Consider the following 24,741-nt stretch of genomic DNA (forward strand, 5'->3'; position numbering starts at 1 on the left):
AAGGGCACAAATGAAAGACGATGAAGCCACTTTGGTGGCTGGTGAAGCATCCTCAGATTTTTTTGATAGCATTTTTTTCGATGGCAATGGAGCCAAAATATCGGTTAGAAACTGCTTTGTGCTTTGCCTTTTGGGCTTGACTGTTCATAATGCAAAAGAAAAACTACTAAGAAACTGAAGAAATGCATTGTTTATCTTTAACAGCTGTTTCTCGCAATTAGTTGAAATTTATTGAGTTCACAATGTGGGTGGATTCGCAATAGCTGGTACAGAAGGAGTAGTTACCGCAAGGACAACACAATGCAACCGTTGGTGGAAACTTATCGATACAGCCCTTTTAACGTAACCGTAACCACATTTTGAGTCTGTAGAATTTTTAGTGCAAAGTTAAGTCACACTGATAGGTACGTGTGACCTATCGTCCTCTCCCTCTCAATGGGTATTTTCAGTAATTGCAAGGCTTACCCTGTACTATAGAGTCCTTGGTTGGTGGATAGCAACTTATAAAAGAGCTTACGCAAAGAATTATAAGGTACAAGCACGCTTTCACGTATATCGGGAGTCCTAAAAACAACCCCCGATGGCAACACTGTATAACATTCTGCACATTCCACCTGCAGACCTGGGTCCGTATTATGTTTTAAGATCCATGTTCGAAACTCATTTTGATCACGCAGAAAATTCAGAAAAACCAACATCCAACTACACGTCAAAATTTTATAAGATTTTTTTAATTGACTTATCTTGTTTGGTTGATTTTCCGACTGGATGGATAAATGATGTATATTGGAACGATTTTCCGTCATCCCTTGCAAAATTTGACAAGTGATGACGGAAAATCGTTCCAATATACATACATCATTTTTTTAACTATGTTACAAAGAGTTCCCCTCACAACTAACTATTTTGAAAAACAGCTTTACTTTATTGTGCGGGGATTATTGAATCCACTTGAGTTCGTTGTAAACGCTATCACGCAAGCACTTCAACTCATCACAAGACAAGACATATCGTCAAATGAAGTATTGAGTTGTTAAATTTTCTATATCATGTGACTAGAATATTTGTGTATTCAAAGGTACATTCATATGGAATGTTTTTGTCTTATGGATTACTTAGTTTGAAATTGAAAAGGAAAATCCTCGAATTAGTTCAGCAACTATGTATATGCCACACACCACAACCGTACTTTTGTAAGTATGTATGTTTACGTACATAAATATTATGTTGTATACCATCGCTACGGGTATTTTGAAATTACTTGCCAACGATAATGTTTTCAGTGATGACAACAACTAATTCTAAAGCCGATGTTGATGCGTGGGATTTTGGTGTTGATGATGAACTCGCGACGAATCGGTTGAAGAAAAACTTTTGTACAGTATACAACAACATACTTATGTACAGAGGCGTGTTTCGTTCAAGGGTTATGCACGATGTATTGTATAAGGATAGATTTAAATCTTCGGGAACAAATAGTGTTTTAACGACATGCGCGCCATATATTGGGATGGCCATTTATCTTCGCTATATCTTAACTACTATAGCAAAAATAGATATGAGCAATGTTGAAAGGGGACGTTCATACATCATTCCACAATGTTGTATCAAGCAAAATAGTTTCAGCCACTTGCCAACGGCACTTGACTTTAAAGCCCCCGCAATATTACAAGAAGCAGCATTAGACCATTCAAGGACAATATGCTGCTCGATTTTTTGTTTTGATAAACTTTCCATGGCTCGACGATCAAGACGCTATGTTACTTATATTCATTCGATGTGAGTGAATGTGAGTTAGTCCGACTAAAAAATTGATCAAGAAAAAATTTATACATAACCTGGGAACTGTCTAGATATGCCTTATGTTGAAAAAGTCTTTCTGCGTTCAAGAAAAGCTTACGCAAAGAAAACTTATGTTTTCCTTTTCCCCGAAAATGCTCAATTTATTCTAAAAGGACTAGGCTAGAGTATTCCACCTATTGCTGCCTAGTTTTTCCTTACATATTCCATATTCTGGCAGAGCATGGAAATGATTTTATGTGATTAAAAGGGCCAGTTCATTTTTTTATTAATTACCGTTTTTTCATAAAGTTGGTATGTAGGTGCTGCAAAAAACCTCACTTGTGTCTCTTAGATTGTTCCTGGATAGAAAATTATGTCAGCCTCTTCGTTCAAACTTGTTTGCTCTTAAGCTTCCCCGAGTAAAGAAATTCGATTAATAAACGTACAGAAATCTAAAACCGAAATATCAAATATTCTATTAATCTAGTTATTGAAATATATTTAAGAGCCCTATTCATGACCGTTTATTGCAGGCCATAAATATCCGGAGTGTATTGATGAAATGATTGAGCACTTGGCCCTATAAAGACTTTCACAAAAGTATACACTTTTCCTATCGAAATCAACCTAAAAAAACAAGACCAAGCCTATATAGGCAAAACTGCCTGGGGCATTTACATACTGCCAATGGCAGGGCTATGATGTCCTCGGAAACAAAAAAATAATTTACAAGAAAATCTAGCCAGCACAAGGCAAAATCAAGCCACAATATCTGGTGTGAAAATCAGTCCTTGAGATGAGCAAATAGTTCGAATATTTGTTTCAAAAGAGCTTAAAGATGGAACATTGAACAGAATATGAAAGAGAACTTTTTATAGGAAAGAAATTCTTATTACTGTTATAGTAAAAAAAAGGCTCGGACTAAAATTGATTCTTTCTACATTCTTTTTTTTTTTTAGGATACACCAAAGTTATTCGGAACCCGTGTTATAAAAATATACTTTTCTCAGATGTACTGAAAGAGGAGACTACGATGAAATTTAAAGTTGAAACCAATAGCTCTGGTTCCAGAATGAAGTTAATACCACTGAACATTTGGGGCAAGGTGGTTTTGTTTATTTAACCTATAGAATATACATTCAGTACTAGTGGGACTCTGCTGATTTAAAATTTTTATAAATTTTCCGAAAATGAAATGTTATACTAAGTTTAATCCAAAATCTAAGACAGATCCACCAAGAAGTAAATCGAAATAGTCATTGATTTAACCATGTCTGCCTGTCCGTTTGTCTATTTTAACGCAAATTTGGTGGACTGGTATATTCTAGTGTCTCATTAGATATTTGCCGAAACTGGACCACTCTACTTTATATCTCCATACAACCGATTTTTCAGGTAAGAGGATTTTCGCCATTTCTTTCTCAGTTTAACAGTAAGAAGCTTGAATTTTCACCAAAGCCTTACGTATACGACATACGTAGGTGTCTAAAAAAGTCTTCAAGGTCGGTAGCATAAATAACATGAATTCCATTCAACCGATTGTTTTGATAAGAGGTCATATACAAATCTATCTCATATTGTTTTCAAGAACCATGGGACTTCGTTTAGAGATTACCAATCAATTCCGCATTTGAGATTTATAGAATATATCATGTATCTGTTCTCTATATAAAATATATCTCATACAATCAATTGTTCGAATTCATGAAAGCAGAGCTGAAGACAGTCCTTATTTGCTGAGGGCTACTTCCCTATAAAGGCAGTATTTAGTCTTGGTGTATTGCGTCATTATTGAAGATATATTCAACTGTTTTCAAAATAAAGTTTTCATCCAACCTTGTGCTTTTCATAAACAGCTGAATGTTTAAGAATAATTTTTTTCCGAATCTGGGTTGGAATAATGAAATGGTGCCCCTCTTTGTGTACGCCCCTGCTTATGCTGTCAAAAAGTGCATGAATAGAAAACGATTATTTGTTGGAGTGTTGATAATAAATTGGAAGAATGTCGTGCGATATTTGTAGTTTGTTCAACACTCGTGATTGTCTTGAGATTTTTGCAGACATCTTGTCTTGATTAGCCCATTGTTCGTAAATTAACTAAAGCGTTCACAAAAGCTGCGTAGTAAACTTTAATACTTTGAAAGTGAATGTTTGGAAAGTATTAGTGTAGAACTTTGACTAGTGCAATCACGTGTTTAGATATGCACTAAAACAATATATGTATTTCAATATTTTTCTTTCACAAGCAACAAAAATTTACATCAGCTTTGATGCCATTAAATTTATTATCAATCATTTTCTATGAAAATGTCTTTGTTCTATGTAGAATTGAACAATTATCTTTTTCCTTAATAAAATAAATTTTCCTTGCCAAAATTTTACTTACGTTTGCATACTTTACGATGATTAAGTGGCTTTGATGCATCCCTGTAATAACCCTCGCGACAATAGTGACAATATCGACCGGTTGTGTCGTGCTGGCAATTGTAGCATACTCCTCCAGATATACGTCCTGATAGTTTGTATAGTTCCAAATTGAAACGGCAGCGTCGTGCATGTCCATTACATTGGCACACTAGAATGAAAAAGATATGATGACAGAAAAAACGTAATTAATTAAATGTAAAAAAAGTGGTTCATTATACTCAGTTGAGCAGAGCTCACAGAGTATATTAACTTTGATTGGATAACGGTTGGTTGTACAGGTATTAAGGAATCGAGGTAGATATAGACTTCCATATATCAAAATCATCAGTATCGAAAAAAAATTTGATCGAGCAATGTCCGTCCGTCCGTCCGTCCGTCTGTCCGTTAACACGATAACTTGAGTAAATTTTGAGGTATCTTCATGAAATTTGGTACGTAGGTTCCTGGGCACCCATCTCAGATCGCTATTTAAAATGAACGATATCGGACTATAACCGCGCCCACTTTTTCGATATCGAAAATTTCGAAAAACCGAAAAAGTGCGATAATTCATTACCAAAGACGGATAAAGCGATGAAACTTGGTAGGTGGGTTGACCTTGTGAAGCAGAATAGAAATTTCAAAATGTGCGTGGCTCCGCCCTTTTTCATTTAATTTGTCTAGGATATTTTTAATGCCATAAGTCGAACAAAAATTTACCAATACCTGTTAAATTTGGTAGGGGCTTAGATTCTAGGACGCTAACTGTTTCTGTGAGAAAGGGAGAAATCGGTTGAAGCCACGTCCAGTTTTTATACACAGTCGACCGTCTGTCCTTCCGCTCGGCCGTTAACACGATAACTTGAGCAAAAACCGATATATCTTTACTAAACTCAGTTCACGTATTTATCTGAACTCACTTTGTATTGGTATAAAAAATGGCCGAAATCGATATCGAAAGTTACGAAAAATGAAAGAAATGAAAAAAGGGATGAAACATGGTAATTGGATTGGTTTATTGACGCAAAATATATCTTTAGAAAAAACTTTGCAAAATGGGTGTGACACCTACCATATTAAGTAGAAGAAAATGAAAAAGTTCTGCAGGGCGAAATCAAAAGCCCTTGGAATCTTGACAGGAATACTGTTGGTGGTATTACATATATAAATAAATTAGCGGTACTCGACAGATGATGTTCTGGGTCACCCTGGTCCACATTGTGGTCAATATCTCGAAAACACCTTCACATATACAAGTACCACCACTCCCTATTAAAATACTCATTAACACCTTTCATTTGATATCCATATCGTACAAACAAATTCTAGAGTCACCCCTGGTCCCTCTTTATGGCGATATCTCGAAAAGGCGTCCACCTATATAACTAAGGCCCACTCCCTTTTGAAATATTCATCGTACAAACAAATTCTAGAGTCACCCCTGGTCCACCTTTGTGGCGATATCTCGAAAGGGCGTCCACCTATAGAACTAAGCCCCACGCCCTTTTAAAATACTCATTAACACCTTTCATTTGATACCCATACCTTACAAACAAAATCCAAAGTCACCCCTGGTCCACCTTAATGGCGTTATCTCGAAAAGGCGTTCACCTATAGAACTAAGGTCCACGCCCTTTTAAAATACTCATTAATACCTTTCATTTGATACCCATATCGTACAAAAATATTCTAGAGTCACCCCTGGTCCACCTTTATGGCGTTATCTCGAAAAGGCGTTCACCTATAGAACTAAGGCCACGCCGTTTTAAAATACTCATTAACACTTTTCATTTGATACGCATATCGTACAAACAAATTCTAGAGTCGCGCTGGTCCACCTTTATGGCGATATCTCGAAAAGGCGTTCACCTATAGAACTAAGGCCCACTTCCTTTTGAAATATTCATTAGCACCTTTCATTTGATACGCATATCTTACAAACAAATTCTAGAGTCACCCCTGGTCCACCTTTATGGCGTTATCTCGAAAAGACATTCACCTATAGAACTAAGGCCACGCCGTTTTAAAATACTCATTAACACTTTTCATTTGATACCCATATCGTACAAACAAATTCTAGAGTCGCGCTGGTCCAACTTTATGGCGATATCTCGAAAAGGCGTCCACCTATATAACTAAGGCCCACTCCCTTTTGAAATATTCATTAGCACCTTTCATTTGATACGCATATCGTACAAACAAATTCTAGAGTCACCCCTGGTCCACCTTTATGGCGATATCTCGAAAGGGCGTCCACCTATAGAACTAAGGCCCACTCCCTTTTAAAATACTCATTAACAATTTTCATTTGATACCCATATCGTACAAACATATTCTAGAGTCACCACTGGTCCACCTTTATGCCGATATCTCGAAAAGGCGTCCACCCATAGAACTAAGGCCCACGACCTTTTAAAATACTCATGAATACCTTTCATTTGATACCCATATCGTACAAACAAATTCTAGACTAACCCCTGGTCCACCTTTATGGCGTTATCTCGAAAAGGCGTTCACCAATAGAACTAAGGCCCACTCCCTTTTAAAATACTCATTAACACCTTTCATTTGATACCCATATCGTAGAAACAAATTCTAGAGTCAGCCCTGGTCCACCTTTATGGCGATATCGCTAAATGGCGCCCACCCATAGAACTATGGCCTACTCTCTCTTAAAATACGTTTTAATACCTTCCATTTGATACACATGTCATACAAACACATTCCAGGGTTACCCTAGGTTCATTTTGCTAAATTGTGATTTTCCCTTATTTTGTCTCCATAGCTCTCAGCTGAGTATGTAATGTTCGGTTACACCCCAACTTAGCCTTCCTTACTTGTTTTTGATTAAATTCAATAATAATAAAAATATGGCACACTATTCACTTAAGTAGGTTTAGCTCCAGCTTTCCCTATAGGGCGAACATTTTTAAACGGTTTTATTTTTTCATTGTAGGTTAAACTGCGTGTGCAACATTGTAGACCCATTAAGTCAATGTGGGGTCATCACCGGCCAGTGCAACCTAAATAATCTCGGCAGAAGAAGTTACCGAGATATGAGCAGATTGCGTTGATATAGGGTGTCCAAATTTTGCTTTTGTTTTCTTGAGCTTTATTTCAATAAATATTTGTAGGATCAAATTTCAAGGTACAAAAAAAATGTTTAATGATTTTTGTAGAATTTTGTGTGTACTTACAAAAAAAAATATATAAACAAAATTTATCAATTTTAGCACTTTTCAATTTCATCAAACTTTTTTATTATGGGCAGGATTCCATTTTTTTAAATTTTGCTCAAAATAGAGCCAATTATTCCCCTACAAAAAATGTATACATAGGTCACTTTGTTGAGCAATGTATATTTTGTGGGTTTTTTTTCGCCTTGAAGCTTTTGATTTAAATTTTTTTTATTATTATTTTATGTATGTATATGCGCAAGTCCAGAGGAAAGGATGCGACATTCACACTAATTTAAACCTTTTTAAATGGGAACATGAGAAGCGGACTGAGCGGATATTACAATGTCGTATAGCTCTACAACAATGCTTCATTCCATAAAAAGTTAGGGTATTTCAAGTAATTAAGCATTTATATATGGCCATATATTATGCGGTTTGAAAGATACAAGAAATAGAAGTAATTATTTAATGCTTCATAAAGTATGAAAAACTTATGCAAAAGCTTATGGGAAATTTTACATTCCTTAATAAGAGACTAAAGGTGGAAGAGGACTTTAAGCCCGTAGATTTATGAAATCTAATATATCCTTTTAAAACGCTGGATATAAGCTCAAGTATGATTACGGAAGCGACAACATAGGCTAAGCAAAAATAAAATTGTAGGCCCAAAGATGGATCAACCAATGAAGAAGGGTAAATGATGCGATAGATTTTAGACACCACGAACTTTCCGGAAGTTTTTTGTTTTTTGTTGTAAATAAGTATATATAAATATTAAATATCTTAATTTTAAACCCACGTTTGTTTATTTTGAAATTGTTTGAATGTTTTGTTAATGGAAGCGACACAAGGATGAGGGTAAGATCAATTTATAAAAACCCCGTTTTTAAAAGATTTTTATACTTTTTTAATTCTCAATAAAAGTCTGGAAAAATTGAAATAAAAGCAAATATAAAGATTTGGGTAGAGCAGCGCAACTATCGAAGGAAAGGACATAATATTTTGTTAGTAAAACGCCAATACCCCAGCGGGTTAGGGGGCTAGAATATACCCTCGGTAGGTATGCATGTCGTAAGAGGCGACTAAAATACCCGATTCAAGGGGTTTGTGTAGCGCAGACCTTTCAGGTTTCCAGCGCAATACATAGCTGCTCCAAACCCAATTGTCAACCTCACCTATCCGTGCGAATCCTGTTCCATTAACAGTCGAGGCTCTGACGACACCGAACTCCTCATGGATCTAGGGGGGCGGAAGGGCGGGATGGCCTAGAAGGTTGCATGCGGTCAAAACAAATCGTTCCCGAGATGGTCGGGCTTGGTACCGGAACATACCGGATCTGCATCCAGCAAAGGACCATCAACTCGATAACACACCAAGGCCTTCGTGCGTCCTAATTGCTACAACAACAACAACAACAACGACAACAACAGTAAGTAACAGTTATAGGTCGCTTTCTATTCTTGTATGTATTATGTGTTCCAAATATGAGCCAAATCGGGCCACAAATACGATTTTTGTTTTGGATCCATGCGCCACCTATCGGAGTTTTTTTCTTCTTATTATTGCATTGTCATCGTATTCTGAACTATATTCCAAGTTTCAAGCTTGTAACTTATCGGGAAGTTACTTAAATATCAATTACAAATTTTGCGCCGGCCAGCCAGCCGCCTGTCAAGTCAGCTAAATAAAACCGTTTGATAAAAACAAAAGATTTTTTAATACAAAATCACATTTTTTATAGATTTAAGATGCTGAACTTGAATATGTAAAAATTATATATGTTCAAACAATCATTTTCGCGAAAATTACCAACAAAATGTAATTTGTAACGAGTTAAATATTCGCTTATATAAAATACACTGAAAACCGATCAATCGCGTACATCTTGGAGACCTTTAAAGTGAAAATTTTTGTTGTTAACCATAGTTTTTTTACTTATTCTACTTCAGCGATTCAAAATCTATAGAAAGATTGCCTTTATTAGAAAAATTAGCCTTTATTAGTTTATTTTTAAAAAACGCAAAATGATTTTTTTAAATTTATTCAATAATATTGGGAAAATTTTAAACCACGGACATCAGGACGGACAAGGCGACAGCTGTTTCGATTATACCTTGTAAATCTCTTCAAAGCCTTTTCTCCCGGGAGTGGGATTTGAACCCGCACTCTTACGATGGTTGAAGTATTACAAACGCATTCAGCCACGTCATGCCTTGGTTGTTGTAAAGTTCTTCCCAATTGCCTTCTTTCCATACTTTATTATTTTACACACTATACATATCGTATGTAATTATGTGTTAAAGTTATGCTTGTTGGTAAGGCCGTTTCAAAGAAACTGGTATTGCTGCTGTTTTTGCTCTATTTTATATAACTACAACGAGTTAACCAATGATTTTTTGTAAGTTTTTCAATATTTAGTTTTGAAATTTTTATCAATATCCGATTTTTCTAATATCGCCAAAAGGATTGGCCTAACAAGTTTCTTTTGTTTGCTAACTGTAGCCTCAACCGTTACAGAAAAATTTGATTTTGAGATAACATATTCCCAATTAACCCATAGTGCGGCGGCCGGCGTGCATTGAAATTGGATACATGTCGATTATTTTTAAAATGTTTCCTTAAGAGTGTTCCATGAGATGTTTTCTCTGAGTCACGCTAGCTTGCTCTATTTGTTTTTGAAAGCTTCTCTACTCTGCTCTGCTCTGAGGTGCCCTACACTTATTTGATTTTCGATAAACAGACCTACATACACATCGATTTTTCGAGTGTGAGAACTTGATGTGGAAAGCCCAATATATGTATGTATATTTGAACATTTTTTTAATTTGTTTATGCTAAATTTTTAAATTTTTTGTATGATTTGGGAGAAACTATCCAGTATACATACTGTTTAACTGTAAACGTTTATAAAAGTAGCAATCTTTTTGCCTTTAAATATTTTTCATTCGAAGATTTCTAAAAAAAATCTAATAGCGGTATACGTTATCACACCACTCATTGCAATTTTAGTTCATAATACGTGAGTGAACGAATTTGCCACTTCACTTTTTTACACACATATCTGAAAACGCATGAAGCATGAAATGGGTTTGAAGTACGACCATCCAAATCAAAACAAAAAACTTCATAAAAAGTGTACCCAAATGATTTTGCGATTCGATTTTTAAATTGACAACGTCTTACATATACTCATACATTTGTTTTCTATAAATGTGTGTGTGCGTGTGTGTGACGCTTGAGTTTTAAAAGAAAATAAGAAAAACCTTATATAGAAATCAAAAAGCATGTCACAGTCGATTTTAAGTTTCAGCGAATGAAGTGTTAAATCTTTAAAGATATGCATTGATTTATATTCGCAAGTTCTTATTAGGGATATCACGAACATTCGATTGCATTGCAAAACGGTAAAAACTCCATTGGACTAAGAATACGAATCTGATAAAGCTTTCGAAAGTTGTATCTCTAATTTTATATAATGTCCATATGTACAGCACCGAACACGAAAATAGCTGTGGCAACTTTTATCAAATTTCGTCAACTAAATCTTTATTTTATTTTTGATAAAAAAAACTTAATACTTTTAAGAATTCGGAAATTGAAAAACAATTATTATTTATCGGCGTTAAGCTCATAAAGTCAAAAAGATATGAAGTAAAATTAAACATGTACCATTAACACACGAACATGTTTGATATTTTAAGAAAAAACTCCTTCATGCATTTTGTACCTGTAACTTGGCTTACAACCAATCTCAGAAACGTTTTCGAAAATATCCGAAAATTGAAAGAAATTTTTCGTAATTTTCGAAATTTTTATGTAGAGTTTATTGAATTTATTTAATTATGCAGTTTTGTAGCCCAATCAAGTTTAGGCTAACAAAGAACTAGATATAAATTTCTCAATAATAGTTTTGAATTTTGACAATTTCTCTTTCATACAAAAGGCACTAACTTTGTTTTTTATAGCCAAGCACATGTAAGACGCCTTCGGAAAAAATTGCCAAAAATCAATTCAAACATTGAGAGCCATACAAATTGGAATTTGCTAAACTAAAATTTGTTGTGCTGTAAAACTGCATACCCAAACAAGTAAGGAAGGTTAAGTTCGGGTGTAACCGAACATTACAGCTGCCAAATTACAGCTTGCAAAACTTTTAAATTACCTTCTTTTAAAAGTGGGCGGTGTCACCCCCATTGTCCAAAATTTTACTAATTTTCTATTCTGCGTCATAAGGTCAACCCACCTACCAAGTTTCATCGTTTTATCCGTCTTTGGTAATGAATTATCGCAATTTTTCGGTTTTTTGAAATTTTCGATATCGAAAAAGTGGGCGTTGTTGCAGTCCGATTTCGTTCGTTTTAAATAGCGATCTGAGATGAGTGCGCAGGAACTTACATACCAAATTTCATTAAGATACCTCAAAATTTAATCAAGTTATCGGCTTTACGGACAGACGGACGGACGGACATGGCTAAATGGATTTTTTTTTGCCCAGATCATTTTGATATATAGAAGTCTATATTTATCTCGATTAGTTTATGCCGTTACGGGGTACCGTTATCAAAACAAAATTAATATACTCTGTGAGCTCTACTCAGCTGAGTATAAAAATTTAGAAAACTCTGAATAAAAAGTTCGAAGTTGCGTAAATTTTCTCGGATGTTCGAATTTTTTTGAAACCGTTTTTAACATTGGTTTGCATAGTTCCAGTTTCGAATTTCACTTAAGTCTTTTCTTAAACTATCGAAAATATAGAAGAAGAGTTTAATTCGTGAATTTGATATAAATTGCCGCTGCTATTTATCTGTTCTCAGCTGTACTTACGTAAACAAACCACATCTGGTACAAAAAAAAAAACACCATGAGAAAGAGTCGGCAGGATTTGGTTTAAATCCAAACCAGTAAAGTCTACAACTTGCAGGCATGCTTAACCAACGAACCGATATCATTTCGTTACTATAATTAACGTTAATAAAGGAAACAAAGTCATTTCGTTTCGTTTATCAACGTTAAGAACGTCAAATTAACGAAATGATTTCGTTTCGTTTTCTACCATATCAAAACGAAATCAAATCGTTTATGTTGATTATTAATTTCAAACTATGCTGGCAAAGCTGATTCATGGCGGAGTCATTAAAGGTGAAAGCATTAGCCAAGCTGATTGCAACTTTTCTCATGAATTTTGACAGTACGAACATTTCACAGAGTATTTTTGACATTACCACCAACGAATTACACAAACAAATTACATGGAGTTTGTGTGTGTATGTGCGCTCGTTGTTACCACCTTACGGCTTCACCATGGTTATAGCATTGCCAGCACAATTCAAACATAAAGTATCACGTTTTCGTTAACGTTTTTAACGTTAACGAAAGCTTTTCGTTTCGGTTAAAAACGAGATACAATTTATCTTGATAATTTCTTTATCGATAATATTTCGAAGTGTTTCAACGGAAACGGTGGAAATTTTTTGATAAACGATTAGCTTAACGTTAAGTTGCGTCCCTGACAACTTGCATCTAAAAAATAAAAAGTCTACATTTGGCAGATTTCCAGTCGAAGTTATCTGGACCAAAATCGTTGCCTCTAATCATTTTTATTTTTAAAAATTTTGACATTTTAGCCTTTGTTAAAAAAAAATTTATGGCATAAGCCCAATAAAATGAAAAAAGGAAGTAATTGAGATATTTCGAATTTTGTACAAAACAGTTTGGAAAATTGCTAAGACCGATAAATTGTTTTAAATTTAGACTGCATTTTCTATTCATGCACGGTATAAAGCCACAACTTCATGAGAGTGCTTTCAGAATTTTTCGAAGCCACAACTTTATCCACACATTTCAATGGTGTAAATAGCTGACAATCGTGGTGAAATTTTATAACGTCTAAACCGGCCGAGTGGACAGTTACAGAGTTCTTCCTAAACTTTTCTTTGTCTTTAAGTGCCATTCCTTCGAGTAACTTATTACGTTATAATAACTTTGCTGCACTATAAATATTAACATTTAGTTACTTATAAATGGAGGGTTCAACAGTCAATCAGTATAAGTCAGTAAAACAAAAAGTTAATCTTTTGACAAATCGCATTTTCTATTCGAGGTCACAATAGGTGCTGCCAGCTCTTAGTGACATTGGCAAGCAATGGCTTGAGCGCTTTGACTACCAAAAGTATGAACAGTGGATGGGACTTCCAGTACGATAAAAAAGAACAGACTGACTTTTACTGACTGACTTCTAAGCCCTCCATCTAAAGATAAGTGAATCATGCATTATGACCTATGACGTTACTTTCGCTTTTGGTTCTGATTCCGAATCCAATAAAAATTGAAAATTCGATTCCGTCTTCGGCTTTTTTTTTAAACTAACTTTCGGTACATTTCAGATATGAATACCAGAATTTTTTTTTTGTTAATTCTTTATACGCATTGAATTATTTTGGCACACAGATCGCTCTTGTTGTGATGGCATTTTCATGTTATGCTAATACTTCAATAGCACTCATAAACGGATTGATGCTTCAAAAAAAGTTCTCTTAAAATACAAAACAAAATATGCGTTAAGCTAAAAATTATATAGTCATATGTGCGTTATAGTAATAACAAATGAAATTTTGTGCAAATTAGACCAGTTATTCATAAAAAATTTATATAAAGCTTTTTGAAATGACATTTTCGTAGTCATTTCTTGTTACAAAATCTTTATAAACCTAATTTATTTTTTATGAATAAGAGGGGAGTCATTTTTAAAACCTTGCATATAAAAAACAGCTCCTTTTATGTATGTATGTTTTGAATTATTTAGCTTTAAAAACTAACAAATATTTTCCACATTAAACCTAGAGGATTTTTACTAAGAATTCATCGTCGAAGAAAAACATCGACTGTTACAATATCGATGATATAAATCAAAAATTTGGAAATTTTCGATAAATCGTTGAACATTATGGCCTTCGCCTATGGAAATACTTTCTGAGCCGGAGCGGCGTTCATTGTATTTGCTTTTCTATTCTATATTCTCTTCCAATTTGTTATTATTATTATTTTTTTTTTCATTGCAATTTCGTTCATTATTCCTTCGAATCAAGTTCCCCTTTCTCTCCGTCACCTTTCCGAGGCGAGCGGAGTTACATCGTTACGCCGAAGATTTTTTCAGAAAAGAGGTGTGCGAGCAAAGTGTCTAACATTAGAGATGTGTGTTTTGACGAAAAATGTGCCTTGTTTCAGGAAAAAGTCATATCAAATGCTTTTCGAGTCATACTTGGACCTCGTAAAGTCCATCATTTATTAATCATTGAGTCACAGATTTTGTTCCTCGCATTTTGATTGATATTTTGGAAAATTTTTTTTTTTTTTTTTTATTTATTTTTTTTTTTTTATGTTTAGCTGCTACCTTATATAAGTGGAACCTACGGTTCCACCCGCGACTCTTGGTTTGGTTCGCACCTTATGGATCAGCTAGGCCAGGCTGTTGCCTTCTCATTTCTCTACCAGCAAAGTAGGCAAAAAATTATTCTTCACACATACATTTGCTTCGCTTTCGAGCAAGTAGAAAAAATTATAACATATGGCGTATTTTTTCCCAATTGGGTATAAAAAAACGTATATTTTCACATGTCATCGTGCAGAATTTTTCGGTATGTCCACACGATTTACTAGGGAAGATATATTTGAACTCCCGCCCGAGTCTTTTGGTTTCAAGTATTAAACAGTAAAATACACTTTCCATTCGAACTCATGTTTGAAGAATTATATATGTAAATGAATTTTATTTTCATAAAGCAAAACTATTTTCGATAAATTAAAAGAATGTTATGTACCTATCGAAACGAAGTAGATACTTTAGAGTCAATAGCAGTAGGAACACTTTAACAACAGCATATTCAACCAATTTCGTTAGATCTTTAATCGCTCTTTTTGGGACTGAGAATTGAAGACACAGTTATGTAAGTAATCTTCGGTTTTTTATCAACTTTATAAGATAATCGTAGATTTCAATTCGACAATGAAACACATAAAAAACAGTTTGAAAGCAGCGTAAAAACAAACTGCATAAAGAAATCGTACTCACTTACAAAGAAACATAAAAAAGTAGATTCATACTCGAATTTCAATGATATTAGTTGAAATAATAAACAAACATTTAAAAAAAGCCATCCACTTACTATAATCCATGGCTGCAATCTATGAAAGCAAACAAATGCCAAGAAAATGTTGAAGCCATCGGAAAGGAAGAACTTCAAACCCAATGAACTAACACATTTCTTTGCACCTATAGAATGCGAAAAAAACGCACTTATCCATATTTGTTTAAGACTTTTTGTGCGCTCGTTACCAATTGAAATTTCAATAGCATGATAGTACAAATAAAGCCTGTATGACATGAAAGGAAAGACATCAGAGGGTTTTAGCTACATATGTATATGTTTACGTATATCCATATCAGCAAGGTTAGTTGGAATCTTTGATCTAGATGTTTGTACCTCCGTATCGATATATGTAAGTACCAACTGTCTGTTTAAATATTGAAAGCACCGAAGAAGGCCAAACTAGATATAAAAAGCATACTCGTTGCTGTCACCTTGCTAATGGCAAAGACATACGCCCCGCATGCAAACCAATCTTAAACTTTCTCGTTCTGCATATAAGTAAGTGGTATTTCCAACACGGGAAATCCCAATGAAGATATCCTTTAGACGTCAGTTAGATTTCGATCTAATTCCACTTTCTAGATAGCCAAAGTCCTTAATAGCTTCGATTTTATATCCATGAAAAATGTTCCTGCCGACGTCCTTATGCACAAATTATCATTTTTTTTGGTGACAGTGAGTACTTCGTCTCTTCCAAGTTTGCCGCAATATCCAATTTTTTCATATCATTTCCACAATAAGTTTTACTTTCGCGGTTTATATGTTCCGCGCTTGTTTGTCTTTTTCAAATAATTAATGAGATGGTGGTGTTGCTGAACGTCATATGGCAAAGCCTTATAAGCTTTGAGAGGAAGTCAAATTCAATTAATTTAATTGAATTCAATATTCCATACAAAATACAAATTCTTAATTATCTCATTATTGCTTTATTGAATGCCTAATCGAGTGAAAAATCCAGTCGTTTTTGCGTGGTGCTTCGAATTTTATTGTCAGTGTAACAAATGAAAATCAAAAATAAATTATTTTCAATAATTTACGAAAAATAGAAAAACACGAAAAAATTCAAAATTTAGTTTTCGCTGCATTTGCTGCAAAATACTTTTTCGAAAATAGGCACACATTTGGTTCGGTGCAACATCTATGTTTAGTTGCGCATGCATTTTATTTTGATTTTATTTATACATAGTTAAGAAGGAAACGGTGCTTTCCATTTTAACTATTTTTTGAGATAAGCCATTTTTGAAACTGCCGCCACGATAGGGTAATATTTCAATCTACATTCGATACGTGGTAACTTGAGCGGCTTGCGGAATAACTTTCTTGTTGGTTGATCAGAGCATAATTAGATTCCAATCTGCAAGCATAAGCTCTTCCGACCATATTTTGCAAAGGGGTTGATACATGCTCTCTATCAACATTTCGTCTGAATGGTAGAACAGCTTGGTAGGCAGTTCCTCGCTTTTCAGCCTCTCGCTATTTCTAAGCCGGAGTATTGCGACCATCGGAAAGAGGAACGAGTATTTTGCCGTTATGAATTGGGATGCAAGGGTCGATACCGCCTTCGAAGAGCTTCCTATATCTCGGTTATCAAGGCTTCATTATTGTTCCTACAGGTTTTAGCCATGGTCTTGAATTCTTGTCTCTTCTCTACTGATACGTTTTGTTACAGATAATCAAGCATACTTTAGATGTGGTGATGCGCACGTTTTTATAAGCAGATCGCGCAGAAACGCTCGTTCACACCTCGTGTTGAAGAATTACAACTTTGTTTAGCTCTTTGTAGCTCCTTTCTCAGATATCTCATCTAACTACTCCGATCCTATCGATATTCTAATTATAGGAGTTTTTCGTTTTCTTCCTCCTATGCTTACAAATGTTTTTTGTGAAAGGTATACAAGTATATAACATAACGTTTTATTTATTCAATTACTTTTACATTAGCCTAAGCCGCAAAGGAGGGGATGTCCGGGTTTTTTGGCATCTTTATAAAATATTGAATAGCAATTTGTCAAAAAATGTCGTTTATCATACAAATTTTCAGCAACGGAAAACGAACTGACAATTTCTTTCAATGGATAGTTAACTTGTACATACATATGTATACCATACACATATACGCACATACAAATTGGTGAACCCTCTGAATATCATTGAAACATAAATAAAATTTTTATACTCAGCTGAGCAGAGCTCACAGAGTGTATTAACTTTGTTCGCATAACGGTAATCCGTAACGGCATAAACTAATCGAGATAAATATAGACTTCTATATATCAAAATGATCTGGGTGAAAAAAGAAATTCATTTAGCCATGTCCGTCCGTCCGTCAGTCCGTAACACGATAACTTGAGTAAATTTTGAGGTATCTTGATGAAATTTGGTATGCAGGTTCCTGGGCACTCATCTCAGATCGCTATTTTAAATGAACGAAATCGGACTACAACCAGGCCCACTTTTTCGATATCGAAAATTTCGAAAAACCGAAAATGTCCGATAATTCATTACCAAAGACGCGAAATAGAAAACTAGTAAAATTTTGGACAATGGGCGTGGCACCGCCCACTTTTAAAATAAGGTAATTTAAAGGTTTTTTAAGCTGTAATTTGGCAGTCGTTGAAGATATCACGATGAAATTGGACAGGCACGTTACTCCTATTACTATACGTGTGCTTAATAAAAATTTGCAAAATCGGATGACGAACACGCCCACTTTTAAACAAACATTTTTTTAAAGTAAAATTTTATCAAAAAATGTAATATCTTTATACTATATAAGTAAATTATGTCAACATTCCACTCCACTATGATATGGTGCAACAAAATACAAAAATAATAGAAAATTTCAAAATGGGCGTGGCTCCGCCCTTTTTCAATTAATTCGTCTAGAATACTTTTAATGCCATAAGTCGAACAAAAATTTACCAATCCTTGTGAAATTTGGTAGGGGCATAGACTCTTTGACGATAACTGTTTTCTATGAAAATGGGCGAAATCGGTTAAAGCCACGCCCAGTTTTTATACACAGTCGTCCTTCTGTCCTTCCGCTCGGCCGTTAACACGATAACTTGAGCAAAAATTTATATATCATTACTAAGCTCAGTTCACGTACTTATCTGAACTCACTTTACCTTGGTATAAAAAATGGCCGAAATCCGAATATGACCACGCCCACTTTTCCGATATCGAAAATTACGCAAAATTAAAAAAATTCCATAATTCTATATCAAACATGAAAAAAGAGATGAAACATGGTAATTGGATTGGTTTATTGGCGCAAAATATAACTCTAGAAAAAACTTTGTAAAATTGGTGTGACACCTACCATATTAAGCAGAAGAAAATGAAAAAGTCTGCAGGGCGCAATCAAAAGCCATTGGAATCTTGGCAGGAATACTGTTCGTGGTATTACACATATAAATAAATTAGCGGTACCCGACAGATGATGTTCTGGGTCACCCTGATCCACATTTTGGTCGATATCTAGAAAACGCCTTCACATATACAACTAAGGCCCACTGTCTTTTAAAACCCGTATTAATACTTTTAATTTGATACCCATATCGTACAGCACACACTCTAGAGTCACGCCTGGTCCACCTTTATGGCGACGTCCCGAAATGGCGTCCACCCATAGAACTATGGCCCACTCCCTTTTAAAATACTCTTTAATACCTTCCATTTGAAACCAATATCATACAAACATATTCCAGGGTTACCCTAGGTTCATTTTGCTAAATGGTGATTTTCCCTTATATTGTCTCTATAGCTCTCAGCTGAGTATGTCATGTTCGGTTACACCCGAACTTAGCCTTCCTTACTTGTTTAAAACAGCGAATATAATCCTATACATGCACATGCCTATGTACATAAATGAGTTATAAACAAGTAAGAACGGGACTGTCTTCGGCTGTGCCGAAGACTTCATACCTTTCATGAATGGGGCTGAACAATAATCTTATCCCGTTCGTAATCTCCGAATAATCGGATGTATAAGATAAGAAATATATAGTGAACAGATCTGCATACCTTAACGATTTTTAAGATAAATATAAAATAAAAAACAGGTAGGTACTTTGTGTGAGGATGCAAAGTTTCTGGTTTTTTGTGGTCTGCGTGTAAAAACTATGACTGAGAATCACGTATTTCAACAATATATGACGTAAACGTAACTATTTGATGAAATCTGATGAATTTTGAAGCTTCTAGCCGTAAAAAGGGGGCAAAAATTGAGTTTATATGGGGTATATAATATATATACCACCGATCTCTATGATTTTTTCAGACAACAATATATGCTATACACGTAAGCATTTGGTGAAATTTGAAGCTTCTAGCTGTTAAAATGGGGAAGAAATTGCGCAAAGTTTCTTATCTGAACAATCGGTTGTATGGGATATATACTATATATACCACCGGTATCTATGATTTTCTCAGACAACAATATATGCTATATACTTAAGCAATCGGTGAAATTTGAAGCTTATAGCTGTTAAAATGGGGTAGAAATTGCGAAAAGTTTCTTATCTGAACAATCGGTTGTATGAGATATATACTATATATACAACCGATCTCTATGATTTTTTCAGACAACAATATATGCTATATGCGTAAGCAATCGGTGAAATTTGAAGCTAATAGCTGTTAAAATGGGGTAGAAATTGCGAAAAGTTTCTTATCTGAACAATCGGTTGTATGAGATATATACTATATATACAACCGATCTCTATGATTTTTTCAGACAACAATATATGCTATATACGTAAGTATTCGGTGAAATTTGAAGCTTCTAGCTGTTAAAATGGGGCTAAAATTTGCGAAAATATATATATATATATATACTATATATATATACTATATATACCACCATATATATACTATATATACCACCGATCTTTATGATTTTTTCAGAAAACAATATATGCTATATACCTAAGCATTCGTTGAAATTTGAAGCCTCTTGCTCTTAAAATGGGGCAGTAATTACGAAAAGTTCCTTATCTGAACAATCGGTTGTGGGGGATATATACTATATATACGACCGATCTCATCAATTTTTTCAGGCAACAATACGTGCAATATACGAAAGTATATGGTGAAGTTTGAAGCTTCAATCTTTTAAATTGGGTAAGATATTACAAAAATCCTCTTTTTCTGAAAAATCGGTTGTATGGAGGATATATGCTATAGTGGTCCGATACGGTCGGTTCCGACAAATGTCTAATCGGACACCCAAATACACCCGCTCACCAAATTTTATCAAGATATCTCAATTTGTCAAGTCAATTGAGGGACTAGTTTGCATACAAACAGACAGACGGACAGACGGACAGACGGACATGGCTAAATCAACTCAGCTCTTCAACCTGATTATTTCGGTATACTTAATGGTGGGTCTATCTATTTTCCTTTAAGGACTTACAATTTTCGGTTTCGTGACGAAATTAATATACCATTTCATTTTCATGAAAGGTATAAAAATTTCTTCGATTTTCAAGTGACAAATTAACAAATAAACCATCTACAGCTACGAACACGAAAATGGCAGTGGTAATTTTTATAAATTTTGGTCAATTAAATTATTTTTTTTTTTATTATCGTTTATTATTTGGGAAAACATTTTCATAAATAATGGAATTGAAATATTCCCAAAACCGTTTGAGAAAAATTTCAAAAATTCGAGAAAATTTTAAGAAAATTTCGAAGTTTTTATTTAAGGTTTTCTGAATTTTTTTGAATATCCAGTTTAAAAAACTCAATCATTTCCACTCTAAGAAAGTGCAAGCATTAGCACATTGAATTTTGACAGTGTGTTTTTTCGAAAGTTGTTTTACGTTAGATATGATTATTTCGAAGAAAATCTGAAATTTTCAAAGATCCAAGGCTTGTACTGTGTGAAAATATAAATTATTGCGCTAAAAAAAAAACTGCATATTCAAAAAAATTTAAAAAACTGAAATAAAAATTTCGAAATTTTGGTAAAACTTTGTCGAACTTTTTCGAAAACTCCTTAGAGACTAACCTTCACATTTTAGGTTATAAAATTCTTGGAACTTGTTTTTTAACTATCGACATATCTGCAACAAAACTTAGTTTACTAAGAAAATATTGTAAAAACAGTAAATATATAAGAAATTTATATATATACTAGCCGGACCCTTGCGCATCTTGTGCAACAAATATAAAAGCCTCATATCAAATATCAACAAAAATCAGCTGTTCTTTCAATCAATAATCTATCAATAAAAACTTAAATGCGTTTGCGCTGCCATCTGGCGGATGTTAGCAACTGCCGGTAATGCGTTTTAGCTCTAATCAATAGTACCATAGTACAAACAAATTTTTTGTGTGCTGACACTCTTTTACTTTTAACAAATTATTTAAAAAAATACAGCTAAACAAAAGCACTACGACCAATAATGCCCAAAGCTCGCTAATAACACGAATCTCAATCTTTACAACCAAATTGTTATACTCAGTTGAGCAGAGCTCACAGAGTATATTAAGTTTGATTGGATAACGGTTGGTTGTACAGGTATAAAGGAATCGAGATAGATATAGACTTCCATATATCAAAATCATCAGGATCGAAAAAAAATTTGATTGAGCCATGTCCGTCCGTCCGTTAACACGATAACTTGAGTAAATTTTGACGCATCTTGATTTAATTTGGTACGTAGGTTCCTGAACACACATCTTAGATCGCTGTTTAAAATGAACGATATCGGACTATAACCACGCCCACTTTTTCGATATCGAAAATTTCGAAAAACCGAAAAAGTGCGATAATTCATTACCAAAGACAGATAAAGCGATGGATCTTGGTAGGTGAGTTGAATTTATGACGCAGAATAGACAATTAGTAAAATTTTGAACAATGGGCATGGCACCGCCCACTTTTAAAAGAAGGTAATATAAAGGTTTTGCAAGCTGTAATTTGGCAGTCGTTGAAGATATTATAATGAAATTTGGCGGGAACGTTACTCCTATTACTACATGTACGCTTAATAAAAATTGGCAAAATCGGAGAAGGACCACGCCCACTTTAAAAAAAATTTTTTTTTTTTAAGTAAAATTTTAACAAAAAATTTAATATCTTTACAGTATATAAGTAAATTATGTCAACTTTGAACTCCAGTAATGATATGGTGCAACAAAATACAAAAATAAAAGAAAATTTCAAAATGAGCGTGGCTCCGCCCTTTTTCATTTAATTTGTCTAGGATACTTTTAATGCCATAAGTCGAACAAAAATTTACCAATCCTTTTGAAATTTGGTAGGTAGATTTTATAACGCTAACTGTTTTCTATGAAAACGGTCGAAATCGGTTGAAGTTACGCACAGTTTTTATACACAGTCGTCCGTCTGTCCTTCCGCATGGCCGTTAACACGATAACTTAACCAAAAATCGACATATCTTTACTGAACTTAGTTCACGTACTTATCTGAACTCACTTTATCTTGGTATAAAAATGAACGAAATCCGAATATGACCACGCCCACTTTTTCGATATCGAAAATTACGAAAAATGAAAAAAATGCTATAAATCTATACCAAATACGAAAACAGGGATGAAACATGGTAATTGGATTGGTTTATTGACGTGAAATATATCTTTAGAAAAAACTTTGTAAAATGGTTGTGACACCTACCATATTAAGTAGAAGAAAATGAAAAAGTTCTGCAGGGCGAAATAAAAAACCCTTGAAATCTTGGCAGGTATTACATATATAAATAAATTAGCGGTATCCAACAGATGATGTTCTGGATCACCCTGGTCCACATTTTGGTCGATATCTGGAAAACGCCTTCACATATACAACTACCATCACTCCCTTTTAAAACTCTCATTAATACCTTTAATTTGATACCAATATCGTACAAACAAAGTCTAGAGTCACCCCGGGTCCACCTTTATTGCGATACCTCGAAAAGGCGTCCACCTATAGAACTAAGGCCCACCCCCTTTTAAAATACTCACTAACTTTCGTTTGATACCCATATTGTACAAACACATTCTAGAGTCACCCCTGGTCCACCTTTATGGCGATATCTCGAAAAGGCGTCCACCTATAGAACTAACATATTCTAGAGTCATCCCTGGTCCACCTTTATGGTGATATCTCGAAAAAGCGACCACCTATAGAACGAAGGCCCACTCCTTTTTAAAAATACTCATTAATACCTTTCATTTGATACCCATATCGTACAAACAAAGTCTAGAGTCACCCCGGTTCCACCTTAATTGCGATAATTCGAAAAGGCGTCCACCTATAGGACTAAGGCCCACTCCCTTTTAAAATACTCATTAACACCTTTCGTTTGATACCCATATTGTACAAACGCATATGAGGTGGGTTTGGTCAAAGGCTGAGGTATGCTCAAGTCAATCCAGAGTCGGATGGAGGTCCCACTTCCCCCACCTAAATAAATACACAGTAAATTAGTGTTCTCATTTCGAACACACACACACGCGGCTCTCAGGATAAAATATCCACAACCTTGAATTGAGGAGAGAGAGAGAGAGATGTTCACTAGGTAGTGTCGCTGACAATATAGTGTAACCCAAGGACGACGGCTCTCCACAGAGAGAGGGAGATAGAGTGCTAGCTAAGCTGTGGCTGAGATGGTGAAGACGACGGTAGTTAGGATCACGCCCGAAGAGAGAGTACTGAGTGACGGTAGTTCTCACCAAATAGCTATGACAACGGTGGTGGCTAGACTTCGGAATGGGATGTCCAAGGATCGGGATGGCGATGATGTTGTACCTACGGCGAAGTGTCGATATTAGTATGAGGCTAACTAACTACAATATATTGGCTCGGGTATTCGGCTAGGGTAGTAGGGGAGTTTGTCCCGCCGCAGGCGTTGGGAAGTGTTCCCCTCTTACCTGAGCCGTATATCCGTGCATTACCCTTCCTCTGAGTAATAGGGGGGTGAGTCCCGTCTTACTCAGAGGAGATGATAACAAAATATTAGGGTTGCCCAATAGGCCGGGGGGGGGGAGTTCCATCGGCAGAACCGACCTTGGGGAAAACCGCCCCGCCACTGGCGTTGGGACGGGTTTCCTTTCTACCCGATAAGGCTGCTCGTGCATTACCTTTCCTATGAGTAATAAGGGGTGTAAATCTAGTCTTACTCACCGGAAATGTGGGTAAACCTGCGAGGTGTCCGATAAGCAGGGGGGGCGTACCATCGGAAGAACCGACCTTGTAACGCACCCTCCTA

General features: G+C 35.1%; 1 protein-coding gene across 1 annotated transcript in view; it reads right to left on the reverse strand.

Moving 5' to 3' along the window:
- NetB (Netrin-B) overlaps positions 1 to 24,741 on the reverse strand; it is a 586,813-nt gene that overhangs the window by 21,091 nt on the left and 540,981 nt on the right. Inside the window, exon 2 of the mRNA XM_067782928.1 lies at positions 4,169 to 4,357. Coding sequence (XP_067639029.1) covers positions 4,169 to 4,357 — 189 coding nt within the window. The remainder of the gene's footprint in view (positions 1 to 4,168; positions 4,358 to 24,741) is intronic.

Source organism: Eurosta solidaginis, chromosome 4 (genome assembly GCF_040869045.1).
Source record: "Eurosta solidaginis isolate ZX-2024a chromosome 4, ASM4086904v1, whole genome shotgun sequence".
Taxonomy (NCBI): Eukaryota; Metazoa; Arthropoda; class Insecta; order Diptera; family Tephritidae; genus Eurosta; species Eurosta solidaginis.